The sequence below is a fragment of the Zophobas morio genome, unplaced genomic scaffold (assembly GCF_036711695.1).
Source record: "Zophobas morio isolate AGI-343-1 ecotype UQ-CSIRO unplaced genomic scaffold, CSIRO_AGI_Zmor_V1 ptg000030l, whole genome shotgun sequence".
In the NCBI taxonomy this organism is placed as follows: Eukaryota; Metazoa; Arthropoda; class Insecta; order Coleoptera; family Tenebrionidae; genus Zophobas; species Zophobas morio.
In genome coordinates, this window is record NW_026972135.1 from 17,634,301 (window position 1) to 17,661,999 (window position 27,699).

At 34.1% G+C, this 27,699-nt stretch overlaps 1 protein-coding gene across 3 annotated transcripts in view; it reads left to right on the forward strand.

Annotated features, from left to right (window-relative positions):
- LOC135137794 (serine/threonine-protein kinase SIK3 homolog) overlaps positions 1–27,699 on the forward strand; it is a 189,939-nt gene that overhangs the window by 10,403 nt on the left and 151,837 nt on the right. For all 3 annotated transcript variants that reach the window (XM_064067529.1, XM_064067527.1, XM_064067526.1), the window contains exons 2-4: positions 20,565–20,745; positions 20,798–20,952; positions 21,009–21,140. In XM_064067529.1, the coding sequence (XP_063923599.1) occupies positions 20,565–20,745; positions 20,798–20,952; positions 21,009–21,140 (468 nt within the window). The remainder of the gene's footprint in view (positions 1–20,564; positions 20,746–20,797; positions 20,953–21,008; positions 21,141–27,699) is intronic.

Genomic DNA, 27,699 nt, shown 5'->3' on the forward strand with positions numbered 1-27,699 from the left:
ATGTTGATGACTTCATTACTTCAATAAAATAAGAATTATAATATTCAGATCATTTTGTTCGACTGTGATTTAATTCAAATCAAACTAATTTCTACGTTACATTCTTTCGATGTATTAAGATAAATAAACACTCGAGAATGTTGGATATGTTTCAGTGTACTTTAGAAGAGAGGGAAGTTCTGTGAAAAGAACTTTCGACCAATTTTTCTTTTCTTTCTCAGTTACATTTTTATTGATTTCATATTTTTCATTGATTACTGAAATAATCAAGTTTATATGTTTTAATTTTTTCTCGGTCGGCCGACTCTACTTTTACGCTTTCTCGGCTTTTCATGACACCTAGAGTACGAAGAAATCGATCTCCAGCTTCCCTATGTCCGTCTGTCCGTCTGTCGGTCTGTCCATCTGCCCGTCTGTCCGTCTCTTCGTCTCTTCGTCTCTTCGTCTGTTCGTCTGTCTGTCTGTCTGCCGTCTGTCCGGATATTTATTAGACAGATAATCTCCGGATCTTCTAAAAATAAAACACCAATAGATCCCCGAAATTCTTTCAGCGGGTGAAGCGAGTTGTATTTTGATTCTTCTAAAAATGAAACACCAATGAGTCCCCGTGAAGCTTTCAGCGAGCGAAGCGAGCTTTATTATGGTATTTCTAAAAATAAAACACCAATGGGACCTTCAGAATCTTAAAATTAAAATACCATTTGGTCCAAATACTAGCTCCGCTCATCCGCCCTTTATTTTATTAGATGATATGTAATTGGTCAAAATCAATCTTGTCTTGACAAGTACTAGCCCCCTCAGTAGTAACTGCTAAGATAAGACTGATATTGGCAAATGACCTACTCTCTAAGAAAATAAAGGGTGGGTGGGCGAGGACAATACTTGCCTAAATTAGACTGATTTTGGCAAATGATATACCCTTTACCCTTCATTTTCTTAGAGGGTATGTCATTTGGCAAAATCAGTTTTGTCTTAGCAGTTACCACCCCGCCCACCAACCCCCTTTTTTATTAGAGGGATGAAAAAGCGTACAACTCTTGTATTCGTTTTGTAATAATTTTCGCTTATTATGAATTGGGCTAAAATAGTATTGTTGGTTGTCTATATAATTTTGAGTTAATGACGATAAGCCAGATTTGTATAAAGATATTAAAGAAACTTGTAATTACATGTAACATTATTATTTCAAGACCTAAGACAAAATAAGAGTAAAATTAACACATAAAACTTTATTAGACGTACGCTTGGAGAAAATTGTGATTTCAAATAACGCAGGTAGTGCTGACAATAATTTAAAACCAGTATTTGGTCCAAGCTCCGTTTTGGGCAATGACTTGAGTGGATTAAATTTCGAATATCGTTTTCATTGATTTCTTCCCAACAAGTTTGAATTCGCTCAGATAATTTCAACAGTTTGTGGTCTAAATATGTTGCAGTTATCTCGCAGAATCAAAAGGATTTACTCTTAAATTATTTAAACGAGCACCATCTTCTTTTAGTTCAGCCCAAACCAGCTTTGGGTGATACCTACTGGTCCTATTCCCTATTTATTAATTCTTAAAACTAGGAAATAAAGGGCGGGCGGGTGGGGCTAGTACTTGCTAAGATAAAACTGATATTGCCAAATGCCATATCTTCGAAGAAAATAAAGGGTGGGTGGGTGGGGTCAATATTTGCCAAGATAAGACTGATTTTGCCTCTACCCTTCGTTTTCTTAGAGGGTATGTCATTTGCAAAAATCAGTCTTGCCTTAACAGGTACTAGCCCCGCCCACCCACCCTCTCTTTTCTTAGAGGATGTCATTTACGAAAATCAGACTTATTTTAGGAGGTACTAGCCCCGCCCACCCACCTGTCTTTTCTAAAAGGGTATGTCATCGCCAAAATCAGTTTTTTCTTAGCAACTACTGAAGACTAACTTTTATAAAAAATGAAAAAATTTGGAAACATTATGAGCTTACTTCTATGCACAAGGCAGGAATTTTGAACATCTCTAGTATTTAGTTGGTCATGCTTTAATGGATTTTTTTTGTTTATAATTTATAAATGTCTTATTAATTTTTTTTTTTTTTTGGTTTATTTATTAATGAACAATAACAGCTTGTTTTATTAATAATAATGCACAACGATTAATTACTACTGGTTGTTTTGGTTATTGTCACCATCGTTACTAAGAAACTACGTTTTTTTCGTAATCTATTTACATCATAAAGAACTTTTTTTTTGGGACTCCTGAAACCCCCGTACATAACGTACTGAAGAGTTAATCCGTCATTTTCCAGACACCCGGTATTGCATAACATTAACATTACCGATTTTGCATAAAATAGTGTACTCGTCTGCGGTTTACGAATCCTATCTTGATTTTGTTTATTATTGCTGTTTATTGTTTAAACGACCTTGTCTTTACCAACACAATACCCAACCTCCTTAGAACAGATGTTCAACTCAGTGGTAAAGTTCTTGCTCCATAGACAGGCTCGATGGTATGAAACCAGCGGGCGGCACACATTTTTTTTTATTAAAATAAACTTAATAAAAGTAATCTTCCTTTCATTTTTTATTGATCAAATTAAGAACGAGCCACCCCATTTTCCCGAAAATGTGAGAATACGCTCGTCTTTATAAAAATAAAATAATTATAAGGTAAGAAATAGCATTCAGAATATTTTGTTTAATTTAGGCTTATTAATAATTTTAGTCATCTGTTTCGACGCGATTAATAACTCATTTAAATCAAGCAAATGTCTGTGTGACATTTTTCCGATGTATAATCATAAACATTTTAAACATTACGCATATTGCTGAGATACCACTATTCCCGTTGGCAAAGTGCTGAAAATATAATTTATGCACCAAACCAAGTTGAAATACGTGTTCTTGCAAGAATTATGATTGACGTCGTCACAAAATTTTGTAAAGTAAAAACTTATTTACTTTAACATTACATATTTATATATTGTATATGTTTAATTCAACTTTAGGGGTTCTCATAATAAATCTAACATCCGCAAAATCAAATTGTATAATTCTTAAAAATGCTCTATTCGACAGTTTTTGTGAACATTTCGTTCCTGTTCATTTCTGTCGAATTTAAATCAGATTTTGCATACATATTGTGTAATAAATTTTTACTTAAGTTGTATATCTGGAAATATTTTTGCGCAGTAGAATTTCGGTGCTTTATAATAGTTTAGAGATTAGTAGGTATTAAAAAATTAAAAACGATAATATTGTTTAGATGACATGGAATAACCATTAGTGTTATGTTGTGCAGAAAACACTGTTAATAACGTGACAAAGGTCTATCATAAAGTTGAAGATTTCTCGTAAGATTTTTAACAATTTTTCTATACATTTTTTGATTCTGTAGTAAAGTCAAAAGTCATGGTCTGCATCAATATCATTTATTTTTCATGGTCGGAAGATAATTTCGGAGTTCTATTTCGTATTTCGATAACACCGAAATTTGCCAAACAATGGATCTGGTATTTTTGCGAAAATTTTAGTTCAGATTAAAGAGTTTGAATTTTGATGAGAATACTGTTACTTGTCTTCTACATTTAAAGTCGCAATATAATCTTGTTATCTACAGCATAGGAGATTATTAACTGCCAGTTCACGTGTGTTAGACGATATTGTTGTTACTTATCACATTTTTTATATTGTGTTACCAGCTACAAGTCAACAGGTGGTGGTTCTTTAATATCTGAATAAACAGTATGTTCATTCATAATAAAAATTTCCTTGCAATAATTGCCCAATGTCACAAATTATTTTCTTCTCCAACTGTTGCAATTTCGTTACACTGTTAGTAACAGCGCAATTGGTGTTTCAGTTTTTTTCGTGTTCAAGTTATTTTTTAAACATCAGTTCCTTTTTGACACTCGCTTCCTTTTTTACACTCGCTTCTGCGCCACTGCTAATTAGTGCCACTTTCTCATCTCAACAAAACACAATTCCATTGACTCCACTTAACACCAATCGAATCGATTTCCAGCTCTCGATCGCCGAAAAAAGCCACCGTCATTTGTTTTTGCCAAAAGTCGGTTTGTTTTCAAAACAAACACCAGATCAAAGAAGCTGGAATAAATTATGAGTTCGGTTGAGAGACACCGTCGAATTTGTTACACCCAAACAAATTTATTTTTATTGATTAAAAGGTGATTTAACTCTGACGAAAAAAAGATTGAAAGAGAACCGGTACCGAACCGGTTATATCATAATAAACCCGCGGAGATAAGCGTGATAACGTTGAGCGAATTTTTTGGTGGGTTGTTATCTTTTGTACATAAACACTATTATTGCATGGGTGATAAGGGTTCAAGGTTGCGATGGGTCTGGCAGACGAATTTTTGGAGCGTGCGATTGGGGTTTCGTACCGTTATTAATTGTGTTGGGTTGCGGGTTATGGATTAAATGGAATGTGAGAAAAGTAAAGAATGATGTGAGCGAGTTTTAAATGAAATAAGTTAATTGGTTCGTTCTTATCTGTGTGACTTTTATTGTGGAAACTGATTTTTGAGGTAATTTATTACTGCGGGAATAGTTTACACCGGGACAATGGGTCTTATCAGTTTTGATAATGATAAAAAGATACGGAGGACTTGTGTTTATTGTTCAGGAAATGCTAAGAAATTGTTCGTTTATTCGTTTCAATTGAATAAACATTGTTTTATTTGCGATTATGCAACAATTTTGTCACTGATTTGAAAATCAAACCAATTATTTATTACACGGTTGTCTAGGTCATGGGAAAGTAACGAATCGCCAAATGTGTTTAATTTAATGATGGACTGACGTAAACCGATTGTTTTTTCCTTATACGGGGCGTTACAAAATGTTCGCCAAAACGTACACAATCAGATGATGTGTGTGAACATTAATAGTTAGTAGTCATATATTTTCTTGTCTCGATTCGACAATACTTCCAAGAACGATTATCGGAGGAAATTTAGCAACAATGCACATAATTAATTACACAATAACGAACACTCATTTATTTAGGATTCGTTTGTATAAAAAAAGTAGGGCAATTTTGACGCATATTTTTTCTACTTTCCGAACTTTGGCTAATTTCATGTTTTCTCCACATTTTACGGCTTGTACGATGGAAAATGAACGAATATTTTTATTTGCGGATTGTAAAATCCAGTCTAACTTCACACCTTGGGTTGTGTTTAACGATTAAGTAAATTATGTATTAAAATTCAAACTCATTTGTGCATGTATGAATTTAAACTAAACCTGATGCACTTATAAAGAAGTCGACGGGAGTGCCCACGATCTGCACAAGTGTGGGGGTTGAACAATAGTTTTTTAAGGGTATCCAATCAAACTCTAGGACGCAGTGACGTTTTTCTCAGCGTTATAAATATTAAAATTAATATAAGCTTCACCACAAAGTTGATGAATTGCGTAAGGTGTTACGAAAAAGTTGGTCTGGTTTTTCTTCGTAAAGATTTGTTTGACAGGAAATCTTTATGAAAAAAATATCGTGTGATAATCGTGAATATATTTGGAGCAATTTTTTAAAAAACATTGAATCGTTCATTGTAAAAAATGAGAGTCAGATTTAGCAACTGCTCGTTAAAAACACAAGTGTGCAATTAAGTAAATATACATAAATTCGCAAGCAGTCTCTAAAACTGATTTAATTTAATTGACGTCAATTTTGAATGAAATCATAGAATAAGGTTCAAGATATGCCGCCTTGAGTTGCCAATTTTTGAGTTTGATTGTCGACAAAAAAACTTTATCTTACCTTGTCAATAAATGACAGAAATAACTTTTACTTCAGATACGGTATCGCTGGAAAAAAGGCTATTTTTCATAGTAGTTATTTCAAGTATGCCATAATGTGTATGGATCGTCTTCCAAAAATTTTGTTTTTGTTATTGAACACTTATTTTTAAGAGTAGAATGTTTTTCTGAGTGATTCACTCCCGCCGATTTTTGACTAGTGACTATTTAAAACACGTGTCATTTGATGCCAGCATGTAAGTGAAAAATTAGGAACTTCTCAGTCCTAAAGAAATCCAATACGTTTTCGTATTGCTTTAAAGAAATCTCATTATGTTGCAAACGGATCTTTAAAAGTGTGAGATTATAATAAATAAGGACTCTGTACCCAATTTCGCCCCAGGAATGTTAAACTATGTTAAGTGTGCGAATGGATAAATTAAACACTTGACAAAGTATGTTTTTACCAATATAACAGTTGTTTATTATTTAAAATACACTAAAAACAGCACATTGTTATGTATGTGGAGGCATAGAAATAAATAAAAATGTCGAGAAAATCGCGTGACCACGCTAAACGACGACTTTATTAAATCAGTACTTAAAATTAATCGTTCAATGTAAAATATAAAGTATTTTGTGGTAACCGCAAATTAAAAAAAAATGCATTGTTTCTGTCGAGGGTTATACTCGACCTAAGAATTTTTCCGAAACTGTTAAACACTGAACATTCATTACATTAAGTGCATTTTATCAATAACCTGTTATGGTTTTTAAATTTTGCAGATTACTTATAAGGTAAATATATGCTTTTTTTGCTTACTTACTTTACTTACGACAGTTAGACAGAACTTTCACCCTTCACGCCTAATCAAACAAATCTAGTTTTACATTTAGGTACTTAACTTTTTGATTTTTAATTTTGTTTGTGATTTATATTAAAATACTTCAGTAGATAATCTATTTTATTATTTGTATATACGAGGGATGCTGGAAAATTATGGGCAAAGTAAAATTTTATGATAAATACACTTTCTGATTTTCTCGAGTGTAAGCTAACGAATTGGATCAATACGACGAATGGCCACTTTTATGTTTTCTCGACGTTTCATAACCGCTAGAGTTTAAAAAATACTCACCTGTTTTTCCGTCTGTCTCTCTGTATGTTGTCTGTATCGAATTTTATTAGACCGAAAATCTCCGAAACCTCCAGACCGATTGTTGTCAAATTTTATAAGCATTTTAGGATGTGATGCAAATGGTTTTAACAAAATTTGTTTAATTATACCCACTAATAATTTTATGCATTAAATGATTAAAATACAGTAGAACCTCGATAATCCGAATTAATTGCGGAAAAGGTGTGTTCGGATTAGCGATTTGTTCGGATCAGCGAATTTCCCAAAAATGTGAAAGGAAATTGAATAACAACTTCATACACTGCTGAAAACAAATTTCAAGAAAAGAATCTTTTTGGAATTAACACGTCGGGCATTTTTTCAGAATTTTTAGATGTTTTTGTCAAAAATGAAATTTTCCATTATGTATTCGGTTTAGGTATCCCTTATGCAAATTTCGACCCATTCTCAACGATTTTCGAAATTTAATTAAATACATTTTCTTGTAAATTTTGGGCGCAGAAGTCACTTCTGGCTTCATTTCTTCGATTATTGCACTCACATGTCACATGATGTCAACTGACCAATCAAACGCGTCAATATTTGTAAATTCAACCAATCAGCATACAATTACGTGATAATTGCACACTGTGCAATTACCACTACCGATAATTATCACTAGCCAGATGTGCCAACTATAAGATAAGCAAGTACCAGTTAATTGCAAAAAAAAACAAGAGGTTACTAACCAAATATTTAATTATGAAACTAAGAATTGTAATTAATTATGGTACAGTTGTAGTAATTTACAGGGGTTTGTGTGCTTGGTGAAGTAGTAACTATATTTTTAGACATTTGTACCAAAGCAGACGGTGCGCAATTTGTGGATTTGTTATTAGACTCTTCCATAGCCGTTGAGTTGGCGCGTAATTTGTCAATCATTTGATAATGATGATCTCCATCGAGCTGAAGGTATGGTTTGATGGAGAAAGTATTGGCATGACCGGTAATCTTTATAAGCTGTTCTTCACCGACTCCCGCTTTTGCAAGTTGCGACACTGCAGTTGACCGTAATGAATGATTACTAATCTTCTTTTTCTTTATGTCGATGCCTATTTCTTCTGCGGCGGTTCTTGTCCATTTCCCCATTTCATTCCTTCCAACGGGTGAATTTTTGAACCATCCTACAGAACTAGGTTCTCTCCATGCAGGATTTGGCGTTAAAAATAAACGATCGGTGGTTATATGTTTACCTCTCTTGCTCAGCATTTTTTTGTAGAGCCTTAAATAATAAAATAATTATTATTTTGTATTTGAAACAGTATTTAATTACCTAACAGGGCAAATTCTAGGATCTGTGGTGTTTGTTGCAAGCCATTTGCTGTCTGTTAATTTATGGCTACCTCCTTGAGCTGTTTTGGAAAAAATACAATTGTATTCTATTCGCCCCGTAGGCAAACCACAATTATCACTTTCTTCCTTAAAATGTTTGATAGTAACGTTAACACCTTCACATCCCCTCCAAGCTAATTCTAATCCAGCCACATAAAAAAACATTTTCTGTAAACCATCTGGCGTGTCTTCGTTATAAATCTTTAGAATCTTGTTGTATTCTTCTAGAGTCAAAATTGAGGAACTAGTTTTGCGTTTTTCCGGTTGTATTTGTAGGTTCCGGCGTTTTGCGTCGCGTGCATTTCTACTACCCTTGAATTCCAGGTCAACAAAAGGATCAAACTTTATACCAAATTTATTGAAATACAGTTCTTGCAACTGCTTTGCCGTTACATTCCACATCGTTTTTATTACTGCTTCTTTGTAGTCATTACCATCGACTTTTTTCATATTGTACCCCCAATCTTTGAGGATGAATGCTAGTTTTTCCGTGGAAGTGTTTCCATCAAAAACATATTTGCGTTCACCGCAAAACTTCTCAAATTGCCTCCAGATTGAATTTCGTGAGTTCTTCGTATTTAGCGGCGTAATGTTTGTAATAGAATCATCAATTTCTTTTGGCGTGTTACGACCAAAACGAAAATTGGACATGGTTTTTTAAACCCACACAAATTTTGCAAAATGGCTGTTCTTATTTACTTGCGTCGCCATAGTATCGCACACCAAACTACTTCGTAAATCATTATAAAATTATTTTTAAAATGTTTGTTCTTGCAATAATCTGTTGAATATATTGCGTGCATCACAATGAAATCGATAATTTTGAACAACAATAATCTCTCATGCTTGTTGCCTAAGAAAAATGCACTCGTGCTAAAGCACTCGTGCGTTTTCAATGCAACAAGCATTCGAGTTATTGTTGCTCAAAATTATCGATAACATTGCGATGCACTTAATATATTATAACTGATAATTTAAACTGTTTTCCAGAATCGTCCATTGAACGCAATTTTTAAAAATTTCGAAAAATTCGAATTTCACACCGAATTGTACGAAAATATTGCTCCGCTACCATCAACCCGTTATATTTTTGGAATCAGCATGTCGACATCTACATCCCTGAATTTTTTCGCAATTTTTAGACAACTTTTTTAAAAGTGAATTTTTTTCAAATTTCGGTCAATTTTTGACATTTTCGAAACTTAATTACATTTGCTCGTAGATTTCGAGCTCCAGAACTCACTTCCGGCCTCGTTTCTTCGATAACTGCAACGGTTTTTTCAGAATCGACCGTTGAAATATAGAAATTTTTAGAAATTTTCAAAAATTCGCATTTCATACCGATTCATTCGAAAATGTTGCACCGCACGCTATATTTTTGGAATCAGCATGTCGACATCCACGTCCCTGAATTTTTTGCAATTTTTAGACAACTATTTCAAAAATGAAATTTTCCACTATGTATTTTTTTGTTTTTTGGTGTTTTTTCAGTCATGGTTACCCTATAAATCTCAAAAATTTTAAAATTTGGGGTAGGGCCATCTTTGGGTTTAAACTGAACTACTTGAACATGCACACTTCAACATGTTATCATAACCTCAAAATTTTGAGTACAGATTAGAACAAATAATTCAGTAGATATATTTTATGGTACGATTTTACATTTATATTTTTTGTCAGTACGGAATTTATAAAAAATTAATTTATTTCTAAAAAAATTTTACCGAGCTATTTTGACAAAACTGTGAAAATTGTTATATTTCAGTTAGCGATTTTCGAAAAACGGTAGGAATTTTCGATGAAACAAAGCCGAAAATGACTTCTGGATATCGAAATCTACAAGAAAATGTTTCGGCTAATTTTCGAAAATAGTTGAAAAGTGGTCGAATATGTCAAAAGTGACAAAATCTGTCTAAAATTATCAAATACTAGCCCCGCCCACTCACCCTCTATTTTCTTACAAGGTATGTAATTTGCCAAAATCAGTCTTACCTTAGCAAGTACTAGAATCGCCCACCCGCCCTTTATTTTTTTTTATAGAATGTCATTTGCCAAAATCGATCTTATTTTAGCTAGTACTGGGTAACATAAGACTGATTGTGGCAAATGACATACCCTTTAAGAAAAAAGAGGGCGGGTGGGCGGGGCTAGTACGTGGTAAGATAGGACTGATTTTGGCAAATGACATAATCTCTAAGAAAATAGAGGGCGGGTGGGCGGGGCTAGTACTTGATAAGATAAGATTGATTTTAGCAAATGACGTACCCTCTAAGAAAAGAGAGGGTGGGTGGGCGGGCGGGGCTAGTACGTGGTAAGATAAGACTGATTTTGGCAAATGACATATCCTCTGAGAAAATAGAGGATAAGATCCTAAAATTGCAAACATTTTTTTAAGTTATAATTATTAGTTGTACATTTGAAATGAAAACTAGAAAAATTGTAATTCAAAAGTTGGAGAAACGAAAAATGAAAAAATCTTAAAGTTGAAAATTTAAAAAAGTTGAAAAAAAAAAGAAAAATTATGGAATATTCACATTGAAAACAACAGAAACAAAAATTTTCTCAAATAGTGGAAAATCAGTCTTACTTTATCAAATACTAGCCCCGCCCACCCACCCTGTATTTTCTTACACGGTATGTCATTTGTCAAAATCAGTCTTACCTTATCTTATCGAAATTTAACTAAACACCTTTTCTTGTAAACTTGGGGCCGCAGAAGTCACTTCCGGCCTCATGTTTTCGACAACTTCAACCTTTTTTCCAAAATTAGTTAATTAGTTCGGTGCACTAAAATATCGCAATTTTTAAAAAATTCAAAAAATTCAATACAACACGTGCAGTAAGATCTTGCGTTATTTTTGCAAGTAGGTGCATGTTTTCAAGTTCATTACTGGATGTTCGGATAATCATGGGTTCGGATTATAGAGATTATACTGTAATGTACACCTGTACTTGTGGGTTATAAAGTCTATCTTCTTTTTGTTTATTATTATTGTTATTATTATTATAATTTTTATTGTTTAGTTCTTCCTTTATTTTAGATACGTAACCGGAAGTTGTTGTTTAAGCAGATATTGATTTTTATTGATCAAATAAAAGGCGATTGACCCCATTTTCTCGCAAATGTAAGAATGCAATAATGCTGCGCCCGCTCATAATTAATAACAAAATAATAATTAGCATACTAACAGCTATTCGAAATAATATTCGTTTTTCTCCATTTTGATAAAAGTAAGCTTCTCTAATAATAATGAAACGTTCTTTGTTGAGTTGGAATCTTGTAGACGAACAAGTGTATAAAAATTAGATATACCCGAATTCCCCTTCATTTGATAAGTAGAAACCTCTTTGTTCATTTATCTTCCTAATCTTAATTAACTAGTCTAATATTGCAAACTACATATATGGAGTTTGTCTAGCATTTCAAGTTTGTTTTCTATTTTATGTTATCGACACTTACAAGCAAAAATGATGTCTATCTTATTTTAGATTTAGTAAAACAAGCTCAGAATCGGGGAGAATTTTTCGTAAATATTCATTATTATTTTTTTTACTTACTTTACATTTGGCGAATGACTAAGTTTCGCGCTTCCGTCTGTCTATTGTCTGTGTGTTTTTTTATTAGGGAGATAATCTCTGAAACTGCTAAACCGATTGTTGTCAAATTGTGTATGTATTTTAGGATGGTCGTATATACCTTAAAGCGCTAAGCAAAATTTGTCTAATTTCCCCCAGCAACAATATGATGGCATTCCCTCATTGTTTCATGGTAAATACAATTCAAATGTTATAAAACAATATACTCCTGTATTTTTGGTTTATGAATCCGCCTTTACTTTTATCATAATTATTTTACAAAAATTGTGAAATATTAACCACGAGTGTCCTAGAGATGTTTGGGTTACGCGTATAATGGGCCTTGTTGAACTTACGCTCTGATTCGAATCCCATCTTCGTCGACATTTTTTTTTCTAACACATAGAATTTGTGTGAATGTTTAACTTCAGGGGCTAGAGAAAACCTGTGTAAAAAACTTTAGACCATTTAAATGGACTGGATTTTAGGGCATATTATGTAATGAATATTTATCTGAGATAACGTCATCAAATCTCCGGAGGGGATGAAGAGATAAATTTAGTTTGCGTATGTTTTCCTAAGACATTAAAGGAGAAATCGTAAAATTTCATATTCCAAATTTTCTTTTTACGAGAACCAATTCATACGCCTAGGTTTATGCGGATATGTTGTAAAACAACAGGCAATAGAGCATCCCTCAATATGACTTTCAGGTGAAATTTATTTGGCAAAAAATCTGTAAAATTATTACCAGAAATATCGTCAAATATCACATACATGTCAAGGTGTATTTGTTGATAAAGATTTGTTTACCGAGACAACTGAACACGGTCATACTTATCAACGAATTAATAAAATTGTGTTTTTTTGGAACTATTAATGACGTTACTGCTCTCTGGGGAGCCCAAATACTAAATTAAAAAACTGATAATTTGCTATCTTCGTCTATATTGTGAGTGCATTTTCGATTTTTTTGTTGGAGTGGTCTCCTACAACTTTCAAGCAGCTTTCGACTCTACTAGGTGTGTTGATACGATAACAATCGTCAGCTGGTCTATCGGCCAAGTAGCAAATGTTTTACAAACACTTGTAGGTACGTTTAAATATCTTCGCAAAAAATTCATTGATAATTGCACGTTATCAATGAATAATTATAGTGTTGTGTTGCTTCTGAATGTACTTTATCCATGGCCACTATCGTTATTTTTTATCATTTTTACTTTGTATACACATTTCCAATAGATTTTTACAAATTTACAGGATCACAAACGAAGTTGTTGAAATTTGGACAGGACAACGTCTGTCGGGTCAGCTGGTAATTAAATAAAGCCACAACAGAGTTTTATTATCTCTATAACACTCTTAAAAGTGCACTTAGAATTTCAGGGTTATCGGATCTATAATTTCCTATTCTACACCTGCGACACGCCAAGAAAATATGAAATTAGACATTCGTGAAACCGACCTTGTTAAAATACTTCTCCTAGCTTTTGTTCCGGAAGTACACAGGGCTAAAATCAATATATCTTTTACAGCAAACTCACTCAACTAGAACAAAATTAGGCTTTTTTCTCATCTATTATTTATTGTTGAAATTATCTTCAACAATACTATTAGTAGATGTGGTGAAATGTCCAAAGTAACGTGCCCTTTTATTTTATTTATACGACCAATTTTTATATATTACCTCCAAAAAACGCATACGAGGTTTTGGTAAGATAACATGGTTAATTGTTGTAAAACGGTGTGTTTTTGTGTCTATTTTCGCCCGAAAATATCGTTTCCGTCTCTAAAATGATAAGAAATACCAGCATTCTTTACATGCTTAAGTACAGTGTGTCAGACGAAGACAGAAACCGAAACATGGCAGATATCGTAATTGGTACAGCTTTACAACATCTTGTCAAAATTAACAGAATTGTACTGTAGTTTCAAGTTTTTCAGCAATTCATTGAAGAAAAAACTTCAAATGTCACTCTAAATTGGCGACTGATTTTTTTTTAATTACTTTATTGGAAGATTGAATTGTAAAAATCCGAGATATTATCAGATTTCATCAATCATCACACAATGAAAAACTGTCCTAATGAAGCTTTGAAGTTTGTCGGTTACAGGATGCATTCACAATTAAATTCAGTCAAAATTTCATGTCAATCAAATGACGAATCTCAAAGTGTTTTATTTACATTTCGATGTTCAAGTCAAGAGTAAAACAAAGAAATTCTTGTTTTGATTGGTTTGCTGTGCCATCGCATTTCGTTTATGATCGAGAATGCATACAAAAATTAAGATTTTTGCACTTTGTCTGAATTTTCGGAAGACCATAGCGCATAAAATATGACTTTGAAGTTTTTCTCGAATTTTTCAGTTTTCCGGGCAAATGTTCTAATTTTTCTTTCCATAAAAACTCGATTCGGATTATTATTATTTATTCACAAAAAATAGCCAATAGTCGTTCTTAAGTGATGCGGTTACTAACGAACAGCTTTTAATTTTTTATTTATATAGATTATTCTCTGAAACTATCGCGAACCGATTCGTTGCTTTTATAGATTACCCAAAAAGATGAAAAACCGGAACTAAAACACCACATCTTCTCCGAATAATTGATAACACCTCAAGGTCGTACAATATACAAATACCAGTTCTTCGTCTGCCTCTGGCTGTTAGAAGTTTGTTGGAAATTTAATAAACCGATAAACTCCCAAAACTAAATACTCGATTATTATTGTGAAATTGAGGTGAACTTTACGATTGTGTTAAACATGGTAAAACTGACTTGTTAAAACTTGAAATGGTGTCGTTGATGCTTTGCTAAAGTTGATGACGTTATACTTCAGTATTGTGTCCTTCATCTGAAGTTAGACTTCTTTGTGTTTTTTACTTTCATTTAATAATAATGAGTTCAATTTTTAACTTTACGTGCTTCTCGAAAAGTTATTAAACGAGTATTTCTTTTCTTGAGAAGTTTTGCACAAATTGTCCAATTTAAATAAAAACCACTCCATATTTCTAAGAAAAATGTAAAAGCTGAAATAAAGCGGCTTATTTTTGTTTAAATTATGTTAGAATTTTGACCTGACGGGATTTGGCTAATCTTAGTTGATCTGATCTGGCCGGACATGCCCTGACTTGATCTGATCTGATTCAATTTTTTTTAATCAAGATTAACCTATTTCAGGGCTAGTACTACTACCATTACCTTGTAGAGTATAGATTAGGAGGCTCTATGGCTTAGTAGATGTTCGACCTCAGGATTATCTTCACGTCTTTGTTTTCTCGATTCGTTAAAACATCCAATACCTTCACTACCATTAACCGCTGTTATCCTTATCCGTGAACGTCTTGATTGTTGCTATTGGTTTATCTTTTCCCTTCTCTACTCCTTCTCTTCGTTCTCTTTAATGATGTTCTCTACAAGTTTTACTATATAATGGTCTAGCTTTTCTAAGATTCAAGCTGTCATTATCATGTTCTTTTTATTCATTTTCTGACTAATTTTCCCTTGCACCTTTCTTCTATTTGACCATTTATTTCATTGGAACAATGCATGTTTAGCCTATTCTCAGGTTCTACGCAGGGAATGAAATTTTGTATTAGTCTTCTGGTTCAGGTAGCTTTGGTTGACGCCATCCTTGTTGGTATTTGACCATTGTATTTTTTTTTTTTTGCATTAAACTTCCGACTACCATAAGACCTTCGAATGCCCCGATTCTGTATTCGTGTTGGGTAGATGCAGTGACCATCAAGAGTAATGTTTATTTCATCGACTTTCCTTCCACCTTTGGGTATTATTGCATCTGTTGTCAAGACTGTCAATGACTCCAATTTTTTAGGTAACTTTTTATAATATTGAGTAAGTACTTTGATAGTGTCGAGGAGTAGTTCTTTCTAAATCCGATTGCCTAGTACTTAATCCTCCCTTGCCGAGGACGCTTATCAGACAAATAGGTCTGTATGTAGCTTTTTCGTCGAGTGATTTTTTTCGATTTATCTACATGGTTCAAGAAATTATTTTTCCAAATTTCGAGGAAGCCATTTAAATTTAATATGTTCATGATAATATCCAACCACCGAGTTGTTATCCAGTTTGATCTTAGTGGTGCTTTGTGCGAGTCATTTTTCATTCACTCTACGCAGGTCAATAAGTCCATCGCGTAATTTTTCTTGAAAAGTTCATGCATAAGTACGCCGCGGTATTTTTCCAAATTTGTTTTGCCATTTTTGCATCATTTGTCTAGAGATTTTTAGCTTGCGATTTTCACCCCGGTACGGCCCCTATGGGTTTTCTAGTACATTGTCGGGATGACCGGTGATTTATTATCGCGGATGGTGGCGTTCGAATGAAGAACAGCCTAGAAGCGGTTCTGCACAAATCACGATGGCGCTCCAGAACGACTCGAATCAGCCATCGCGAACTCTCCAGAAGGAACGCGTGGCTGTTTAAATAGGAATCACCGTTTAGTTTTTAATCGAGCCCAAAGTCCAAGAGTCACGCCCAGATTGTGAATTGGCTGCCGGACAGAAGTATTTGCTGTTACATTTTCGCTGTATGGTTAGTCGTGTAATTTGTACTGAGAAATAAATTGTTGAGAACCTATTTAATTTCCATAAAGCGTAACCAATTTTATGGTACGGGTTTCTTCGTTTTCAAATTTTCGGGGATCATATTTTTGTATTTATATACGACGTTCGCTTTTTCTTAGGAGAGTGGGCGAGCGTCCATTATTTACGACCGACAGATTCATCGAATATGCCCATTCCAGTAACGTTCTAACTTTTAAAAATCTGTTATGTTCGTTACGATGATTTTTTTTTCCTTTTACTTAGGTCCTGAATGAATGATTCCACAGTGACATTAGGGCTAATAGACAGTAAAATTTTGCCTGTATCTACGTAAAGAATTTTTCTCCTTCGTAACGATAAGTATATTGGATTTCCCTTGTTAATATGTATATAATTATGCTACCATTTATCTCATTATTTATGTAAGTGGTCCTCTTTTTTTTCGCCATTTTTTCATTTGGTTCGCTGGGCACTATTAAGTCTGCATTTTCTCGTTTAGCCGTTGCAATTGCAAGGTCTTGCGTACATTTGGTCCGGTTTAGATTTATTTGTAATATTTTGATTCGTCCTGATCAGACCGCGTTAATCCACTCTCCCTTAGCCTCCAACCCATCGGTACCACCTTACGGCATTTCTTCGATGAGCAGGATGCTGCGTCCTCCTTTCCTATGCTCCTGTCTCAGTTCCCAGTTCCATTTATGTCCGTCTCCGTCCTGCCTTTTCTCTTCTTCTTTCCTCCTCTTCACGGTCCTTTATTACTTCCTCTATACATCCGGTTACTTTTTCCAGTTCTCGGTGGTTTCCATCATTTTTTTTTTTATTACTCTACCCGGCGTCATAGGCGCTTCCAGATCTTCCTCCACACCTCTGCGCTTTCCTTCATTTTTTTCGCAGAAGAATATCGCGTGCTCCACTGTGTCCTGTTCGTACCCACAACCACAACATCTCGCGTTTTCCGCCTTGCCCTATTCTTTCTGTATATTTACCAAACGCCCCTGTGTTAACCTAAATGTGATTTCCCCCTCTTTTCTATTGACCAATTCCCTAACGTCAGGAATTAATTCCTTGGTCCATTCTGTCTTTCCCGTTTCCTGTTCCCATTTCTTCTGCCATTTATCGAACTGATATTTCCTGTCTCCTTTCTTGCCATTCCATATCTATATCTATCCATTCCTTCTTCCACCCAACATTTTATTGGCATCATTCCAGCAATTACATATAGTGCCTCTGTCGATATCGTCCTGTAGGCCATATTTATTCGTTTCAGTAACTTTCTTATGGTCTTTTTCACCTTCTCTCTGCAGCTTTTGTAATCAATTGCCTTCCCCCATACCTCTGCTCCCTATAGTAAGTATAATCGAGAAGCCTGTCTCATAATCCTTCTTTTCTTACTTCCTGGTTCTCCTATATTAGGCATGAGCCTTCCCAACTCCACTATGAGATTGTCTATTTTCCCGATAGTCTCCCATAGATATTTTTGAACGTTAATTTTGCGTCGATTGTTACGCTTACGTATTTTATCGATTCTTTTATTCACATTTCTTTCCCTTTTATTCGGATCTGGTCCGGCTCTTCCTGCATTCTTCCAGTAACTACTATAGCTTCGGATTTATCCGTGCTTTAACACTTCGGATTTATCCGGAGCTATTTCCAGTCCCATTTGTTCCATTTTGTCATTGATTCTTGACAATTGTCAGTTCACTTTCCTTTGTACTTTGTTCATTTTCTTATCTGCCACTATTAATACCAGATCATCGGCATATGCGATGATCGTTAAATTTGGACCCATGTCCATTCGCAATATCCAATCATAAACGATGTTCTATATAAGTGGCCCCATTATCGATCATTGGGGTACTTCGCAACTTATCCCCATCTTCTGTCCGTAACTCCCTGTTGCGGTCCATGCTATGGTGTTAAACTCATTTCGGACGTCGAGCGCCCCCACCACACATTTCTCCTTGGTTTGCCTTGAACCACCTTTGATCATCCCGATTAGCTGCATTACCCTCTCTGTGGCCTCTATGGTAGATTTCCCTGCTGTGAAACCATACTGGTTACCTGACAGATCACCTTTCAGGGCTGGATGCTGTTTAATTCTTTTCGCCAATAGGCGTTCGTAGATCTTTCCCGCCACATCTAGGAGGCTAATGGGTCTAAAGCAACTGGACGAGTTTCTCTGCTTCCCCGGTTTCCTTATTAATACCACCCTTGTCTTTTTCCTCTTCTTCGGAAAACACTTCTTTACCAGACAATTGTATATGCTCAGGACCTGTTGCGGGCAGGTTTCCCACATGTCTTTCCACATTTCGGCCGTCGGTCCGTCCATGCCGGGCGCCTTCCCCTTCTTCATTTCCTAGACATTTTCTTTCAATTCTTCCAACTCGAAAGGTGGGGTTTCCGCGTCTATTATTTCCTTCCATCTAATGTCCATCATTTCCAACTTCTCTGGTGGGGTTAGTTTTAACTGCTTTATTACAATTTCGTACCCTTTGCCCTATTGGTCTTCTTCCAGCTGATTTATTACCTCCGTCCATTTTTTTCTTTTGGATCTCAGTATTTCTACTTTTAACTTTTTCCTTCTCTCTTTGTACTCTTTACCCGCCATCCGAAGCTCGTCACCGTGTTCCGTCTTCTTCTGTTTCCCTTATAAACGTGTAATTTTCGTCTTACTCTTTAAACATTGTTTCCGCAATTCGGCCAGTTTCTCATTCTACCAATACATGGGTCGTTTTGTCGTCCTATTCTTGCTCCCGGGCGCAATTCCTTCACAAATCTTCCTTATCTCTTCCACTTTTTCCCATTTCCACACCTTTGTGTTTTCTTCTCCAAGTGCTTTAACAAGTGTCTCTTCTGGTTCGGTGTATCTTCGTTGGTTTAAACTTCGAAGCTTATCATCTAGTGATCGCTTAATGTCTCCTGACCCAATATCTTCCAACCCTATATCTTCTCCGTCATATCCGATGTTGCTAAGGCTAAGTCTACGATCGATGACCTGACCTGACCCGACCCGACTCGACCCAACATGACCCGACTTGATCCGATTTGATCCGATTTGAGCGGACTTGATCCGACCTGACCTAATCCAACTATGCAATATGATTATTCATATACATATACATTTTAATTTAAGATATTATTTAAAAAAATGACATTGTAAAACTATTATTACGGATTTGTGTACTATTTAATATTTATTTGTACATATTACACTCTTGTAAATTATTCTGTTAATATAACTATAAATTTTTTGGAAAACAAAAAAACGTTCCTAGAATTTAAGTTTTGATAATCAAATTTGATAATACATATATGGTTGAATATTCATTAAATACCAACAGTGGTTAAGATTTACCTAACAATTAACTGAAGTTTATTAACACATTCGTTGCGGGAAATTGATGACGCATTAAATTAAATTCAAATAAATGTTTATCTGACATTTTTAAAATAAAAATAATCTCCAAAACCGCAATAAACTAATTAATTACAAAGTTGTACTACACGCCGTAAAATTCTTTTATTGCCTAATAAATTAAGCGTGTTCGCACTGCTGCATTAAAAACAACAATATCTCCTTTATCATCCAAATAAACAAATTTTGATCGAGTACGACAATCGCCCCAGATAATCTAATCGTACCCGTTTTCCCGTGATTGTCATTCGAATTTCGTCGATTCTTCAATCATCTGTCTAATCGAGAATTACCGTACAATCGCACTTGATTCCTAAAACAAATAATAATTGCATAATATTCCCTTGGTCTCTGTCGCTACAAGAACAACTGAACATCACACAAATGTCAATTTAGGCGTGCTAGGTCAATTCCGCGAATTAAAGCCAATCAAACAATTGAAATCACCGCCGCATGTGTCTAGATGGATGGGCTTTTAAATTGCCGACATGCAGCACGAACTAGATGGCGCTGGAAAACTGGATACTGTAAGATCACAAGATATATTGTTGCTTCATAAGTTTCCGGATATTTCTGCATTATTAATATGGTACTCTTGGTATTACAGTGAGATAGGTGAAAGATGCCGTCAAATATAATAAAGTCATCAAAATTAATTAAGTTAGATTTTTTTTTTATCATGTAGAAATTTTTATCGTTACCAACATAAATCAACAGCTACCTATGAACTTGTATTTAAATAGTTTCTTGTTGCAGGTGGCCATTAAAATAATAGATAAGACTGCTTTAGATGAAGAAAACTTAACAAAAATATTCAGAGAGACTGCCATTCTGAAGAAATTAAGACATCCACACATTACGAGGCTGTATCAGCTGATGGAAACGAACCAAACTATTTATATGGTAACTGAGTATGCCAGTAACGGGGAAATTTTTGGTAATTTAACCATTTCCATTGTTTAGTCGTCAATTAAATGGTTATTTTTCAGATCATTTGGTGGCAAAAGGCCGAATGCCAGAAGATGAAGCCAAACGGATATTTAGTCAGATAGTGTCGGCCGTAAGCTACTGTCATTCTCAGGGGGTAGTTCATAGAGATTTAAAGGCTGAAAACTTATTGTTGGACCATAATTTAAATATCAAGGTGGAGGTTCTCCTCTTTTGTGTGGTTGTGATTATTTGTAGTGTGTTTAATTGTAGCTTGCCGATTTCGGCTTCAGTAATCAGTTCACAGAGGGTTGTCTTTTGTCAACGTGGTGTGGATCACCGCCTTATGCAGCTCCTGAACTATTTCAAGGCCTCAAGTACGATGGACCTAAAGCCGATATATGGGTGAGTTTACTAACTTGTTGTTGCTACGCGTGTATTATGTGTTGCCTACACACGATCACAGTGATGATAGCGCTCTTGAATATTGTATCAATATTAATGAAACCGTTGCAACTGAATTGCGGTTTTACATAAAATAAATTGCGTTTTGTTGTAGATTAGATTATTATTGCACTAGATTTCGATTTTCGTTTACTTCCCAAATGTTTTAATTTGTTATGTTGGTGAAATTCGTCTGTTATAATTTTTTTTATTAAGTGATGTCGTGAAGTTAGGTTTTTTCAGAATTTTATGGTGTTAACTTTTGAATTACTAATTGCCGTCGAGATGTGTAATAAATCAAGCGCATATGGCAGTTTGCAATATTAATCAGAACGCATTGCGGACTTAATATTTGTGTTTCATTCAGTATGATGGAACGATTTTATATTATTATTTATAACAAATGGATTTTCTTGTGGACTTGTCAGTTGAAGCAAAAGTAGAATTTGAATTATTATAACAATTATAATTACTTTAACGTATTTATTTTAATAAATAGGAAATTGGACAATTTTTGCTTTACACGTAAACTAACGTTACGTAATAGTCAGTCCACTGATAAGCAGTTGAATTTGAATTGAGGTGGAATTAAATTTCGAAAAGTTTCAAAGATGCAACTTTATTAAAGTGTTTTAACAGGGCAAAGGCTGCATTTAGTTTTTATATTATAAAATTTTGCTTAGGTACCTAAGCGAATCCTATGCCAGAAAACAGGAAGCAATTTAAATGTTACAGAAGTGCGAATTACGTTACTAGTGATGTTTTTTTTGAGATTCTGATCATTTAAAATTTTATGTTTAAATTGAACTAATGTCATTAAGAGTTTTATCAACTTTTGTTGTACACTAGCTACTTTTCGTGTAGTGATTGAGCTGCTGCTATCTTGCTTCTTAGATTAAATTAAGTTAGTCGGAACTGACTCGTTTACTTCAATAGAGCTGCTAATACATTAACGTTTCCCAGAATTGATTAGCGCAGTGACAAAACAACTTGTTTGTAAATAGTAAAACGGGAAAAGTGAAATTCAATAATTATGAAAAACCTAAGGAAGAAACTTATTGAGAAGTTTTCCCAGGTATCTTCAAACATCTTCTCATATTGAAACGATGCCAGAAAATGTACGCGGTGACTTGTTTGCCCTAATTGTTGCCAAAAAAGTCTATTTTTTTCCATTTCTATTTTCTTTTTCTTTTCACTTTAGTTGAGTTCTTTCTTCTTTAGTACTTTGACTATTTCGGGCTTCCATGATATTTTGTTGGATTGCTCGTATCTTCGTGGGCATATGATTTTGTTTCTCCACAATGATATCTTTGTTCTGTCCGTCCAACCGAACTATTTTATTTCCTGCGACGCTTTTCATTTTATGGTCGTTTTTTTCTTGTAACTACACCTATAATTTTGTTTATCTTTGTAATTTCTCCATTTTTGCTTCCCGAGCGTAAGCTAAGTAAGTATCGAGTCCATAAGACAAATGTCCACTTTTGTATTTTCTCGACGTTTCAGGACCCCAGAGTGCGAACAAGTAATCTCCCGTTTCCGTATGTCTGTCTGGTCTTTGTATCCATTTTTATTAGACACGTAATCTCAGTAAATCAATATATTTATTTCAATCAGTTATATATACATTTGTACATAATCTGCCGAGTCAATTTTATGACATAGTCACATATATGTCAAACAATTTAATAACTTAGAAATGAAAAATTACAACAATAATACATTGGGATACCATAAAGAAACAATAATATATTAACAATGTAATAACAACACTATATATATGTAATAAGGAAAAAATATCTACAATATTAGTGGAACATTTATATCATTTATGCGTTTCGTAGCAAGCATCGTTACATATTCCTGAATGGAGTAAAATAATTTTCTACTCCTGTTGAATAATGTTGGAATTATTAAACAGTTTTTAGTTGGCAATGGCATTTATTCCTCAGGGGTGACGACACCAGTGAGTAATAGTTTTGAAAGCTTCCTATTGGTTCTTGCCAGTGAGTTTATTACTCACGGGGAGTGTGGCTAAATCATTATTTTCGAAGACTCAAACTACGCGATTAATTAATTGCACGACCACGGGAACGCGGGATAGGAGCTCGCACATCGCGATGCGGCAAACCACCGCGATTGCGATCCGATAATAAGGCAACGGAAGCCTTACGAAGTTGGACGTTAGAAATGGTTTGTAAATCGTAGAAAAAGTATAGTATTCTACTCCCGGGTAATGGTGATTACTCACTCAGATGAATTACACACTCGACATTCGGCTCGGTTGTAAACTCATCTTCGTGAGTAATCTCCTTTATTACCCGCTCATTGAATAATATTATTGTTAATATTATTACATAAATAATCGATGTGAACTTTAAAATTTAAGAAGAAATTTGGTGGAGAATTCTGTTTTGATAGTAATATTATTATTACTTATAAACCTACGATCATTTAAACAGCTGTAACAATTTTAACTCTCGATAAAAACTGTTTTATATTAGTTTATAATTAACAGATTTTTGTTACACCAGTTTATAAATAGTGTTAGAATTTGTTCAACTTCTTTGTTTGAACATTGACTGGAAAGACTATTATTAAACTGTGTATTCCGTTTCTGTTGAATCACTGACGAGAAGTAATTTCCAAAAAAATTAGTAATTTCTTGTTCATCAGAAATAATTTCAGAATTTACCTTTAGATGTTTGATATCAATCTTTTTTTGTTTAGTTCCTAGTGTTTCATGAACAATTTTGGTCATGATTTTGTTTCTCAGTTTGTATTAGGGCAGTAACTTCCCGTTTTAGCTTTTAAATTTATACAGTACATTTAAATTTATATTAGAATTAGAATTACGTATTAAGTTTAGGTCTCTCAAGCCATTAAATTGTTAAAGCTTTTAAAAATGTGAAACCTTCTCGGGGGCGCCAAATGTTTTTTTTAGAATGTGAAACCTTCTCGGGGGTCCCAACGGTCTTTTTTAAAAATGTGGAAACCTTCTCGGGGGCGCCAAATGTCTTTTTTTAGTGAAACCTTCTCAGGGGTCCTAACTGTCTCTTTTAAAAATATAAAACTTTTGGGGGGTGCCAAATGTTTTTTTTTTTAATGTGAAACCTTTTCCGACGTCCCAATTGTCTTTTTTCAAGGATGTGAAACCGTATCGTGGACCTTAAAAGTCTTTTTTTTAAGAATGTGAAACCTTCTGACATTGTCCTCTAATCTTTTTCTGAATTTTCAACATACTGTCATTTTTGAATTTGTAACAATTTTTACTCGCTTTCTTCATTTAAATTTTATAGTCTGTTTGTTTTTTTATGTTGGAACAAAATTTAGGTGGTATAATGTTTGTTTCTATATATTTACAGTGATACTACTTTCCTACTGTATAATCTTAGTGTAATAAATAATAGTTTAAAAAACTAAAAAAACACGCTTTTATTGCTAATCGAACTAAAAACTAGAAAATAATTTTTAATGACAGAGTTTAATATTACAGTAGTAGAAGATCAAACAATCAATCATAATAAATCACCTCAAATTAAAATTATAATAAAATTTAAGTTATTAACAGAATAATTCAATTCAGAGTAAAAAGCGTGGGGTGCATTTTACTGCGGTTCATAACTATCCTCTCATAGATAGTTGCCAATAGAATGATTGTAATATTTAAAATATCAAGCACCCCACGCTTTTTACTCTGAATTGAATTATTCTGTTAATAACTTAAATTTTATTATAATTTTAATTTGAGGTGATTTATTATGATTGATTGTTTGATCTTCTACTACTGTAATATTAAACTCTGTCATTAAAAATTATTTTCTAGTTTTTAGTTCGATTAGCAATAAAAGCGTGTTTTTTTAGTTTTTTAAACTATTATTTATTTTTCATTTTTTAGTCTGCGACAAATTCATAAATTGGGGAATTAATTAAGTACTTATTTAGATTTTTCTAGAAAGAACCACTCAGTGGTCTCCGTATGATCGATCAACGGGAATTAGTTCGAAATCAATCGCCCTCACGGACCAACGGGACACAATTCATCATTGTGGTTAGTTTTACCCCCAAATGGTTAATTTTCCTCCATGTTTGTATTTCTGAATCAAAATTTGTTATCTTTATTTAAGTTGGTGAGAATTCATGATTAGATATGTTTTAATTATAATTAATTCCTTCTTTACCGACTGTAAAACCAAAGCTATGCAGAAATTGTCCTTGAAACAGAAATAATCGGTATAGATCGGTATAATCGACACGGAGAGAGATAACCGTGGTATATACTGACACAATTAAGATGCGATCAGCCATTTTTGCACACGTTTAGTTAATTAAAAGTCCGTTCTTGTTTTTTTCATTTAATATCCGTTATTTGTATTTTAATCAAGACTAATTACAACTAAGAGTAAACCAGATACTACAGGCATGCGCAGATCGCGCGCTAGCTTTATCTCTTTTACTCCACTACACAGGATCCATAAAAGAATTTATAAATCCTGGCGCTCCTAATAAGGATAATGGGAAACTGTTATCAAATTATTGCATTGTCATCGATCCTTGAGACGTGTGCAAAGTTTCAAGATGATCAGACTTTTAGAAACCGATGAAAATTAAGCTCAAAGATTCCGTTACATACAACCCAAGCTAATAAAAGCGTGATAATAACGTGTAATACAAGGATGTTTGATATTTAATACTTTTATTACTGTCATCATCATTGTTAACTGCAAAATAATGTTATTGTAGACGAGATGTTTTTTATCAAGCACTACCATCGGAGCATATTATGGAATCGTAGTCACAAGTAAACTATATTTTGCATAGAATTATTTAGTATGAGAACCCTATGAAGGTATAATTCTCGTCGATAAATCAAAGTTTTAAATGAGGAAAAAAACTATAGTGGGTTTTTGATGTTATTTTAGATTGTATTGCGGAATTGTAACATCTTTGTAGTAAGTATGAAGGAAATTTATTTTTTGGCATTATTATTTGCCACAAATGGCGATGCATGGATTTCGTCTGTCGAAAATGAAGTAGACATTTCTACAATTTTCTCATCAGTGGAAGATGTAACATTTGCCACAAGTAGCACTTTTGGAACCAGTGACGATCTTTTTCGAATTCCAACTGTCCAAATAGTGAGAAATTACCAAAACTCGACAAAATTTGGAACGAGCAGTGGGAGATACTGCAACTACGTAATCGTTGATAAAGATTTTCGGACTTTTAATAACACTGTGTATAATTTGTTGAATGAAAATAATCTTCATGTTCACGGAAAATATTTAGTATTAGTTTCAGATGAGTCAGACTACAAAATTGAATCTTATTTCGCCACATTGTGGAAGTATGAAGTCTACAATGTGGTTATAAGATATAAAGACAGCTATTACACCTGGTATCCATACGAAAATTGTCACCAAATCAAACCAAAACGTACACAGCTGTACAAGGGCTTTAAAAACAAAATCCCCAACAATCTCAATTGTAATTTGAGAATAGATTGGAGTGTATCATCCTTACTTGTTAAAAATCCATTTAACAAATCCGACCCTGGAATTGAAGTGCTCTACTTGAACGAATTGTCGAAATTTCTTGGTTTTACTCCTCTCTATTTGAAAAATAATAGTGACTTGACGAACCGAATGCTTAAACAGGGTTTTTTTGGTTATGCGGAAATAATGGAACGAGAAAATATTGCCATAACTATAGGTTCTTTTGGTTATTTACCCGACATGGATAAGCTCGGGGTTCCTGTTAGCACATACGTCATACCTACAGAGACTTTTCTGGTTTTGCCACCACGAAAAACTCACCCTAAATGGAAAGAATTTTTCAAGTTTGATAATTTGACGATTGCTTTGGTGGTCGCTATGATGGTTTTTAGTGGGATTTTGATTTTTGCCTTGACTAGACTTCCCATATTCGACGCTGCTTTGCTCTCTTTTCAGTTGTTTATCCAGTTATCCATCACACTAAAACTCCACAAATCGAGCAGTAAGATTTTTTTTCTGTCGATGATAATGTTTTCAATGTTGATTAATTTCACCTACGTGAGTATGTTGAGCGGAGTTTTCACCCAACCAAACTACGAACCAGAAATTACAAATATGGAAGATTTTTCTAAAACGGATGTGCCGTTGAAGTGCCTTTCAGTTTTTCTGGATGTGTACTTGCGGGATTTAGACAAAGCAACGATGGCACGTTTGGTACGAAAATATATTCCTACGAAGGAAAGAAGTCTGGAGCAGCTTTCAGTTTTTTTGAAAAGGCAAGATCATGCTATATTTGTTTCACCCTTTCATTTCCATTACATGAAGAACGCAGAGCGTTTGCAAAAATTTAAGGTGTCTTGGTATGACGTAGTTTATTCTAAATTTAATTATCTTGTTTTTAGATTATAACGACATATTTTGCATTTTTGTTCCGTCCAAGGTTTCATCTCGAGAAAAAAATTAACCGCGTTGTAAGAGAAATTGAGGAAGCGGGGTTACGGTACAAGTTTGAATTAATTTCAAGCATG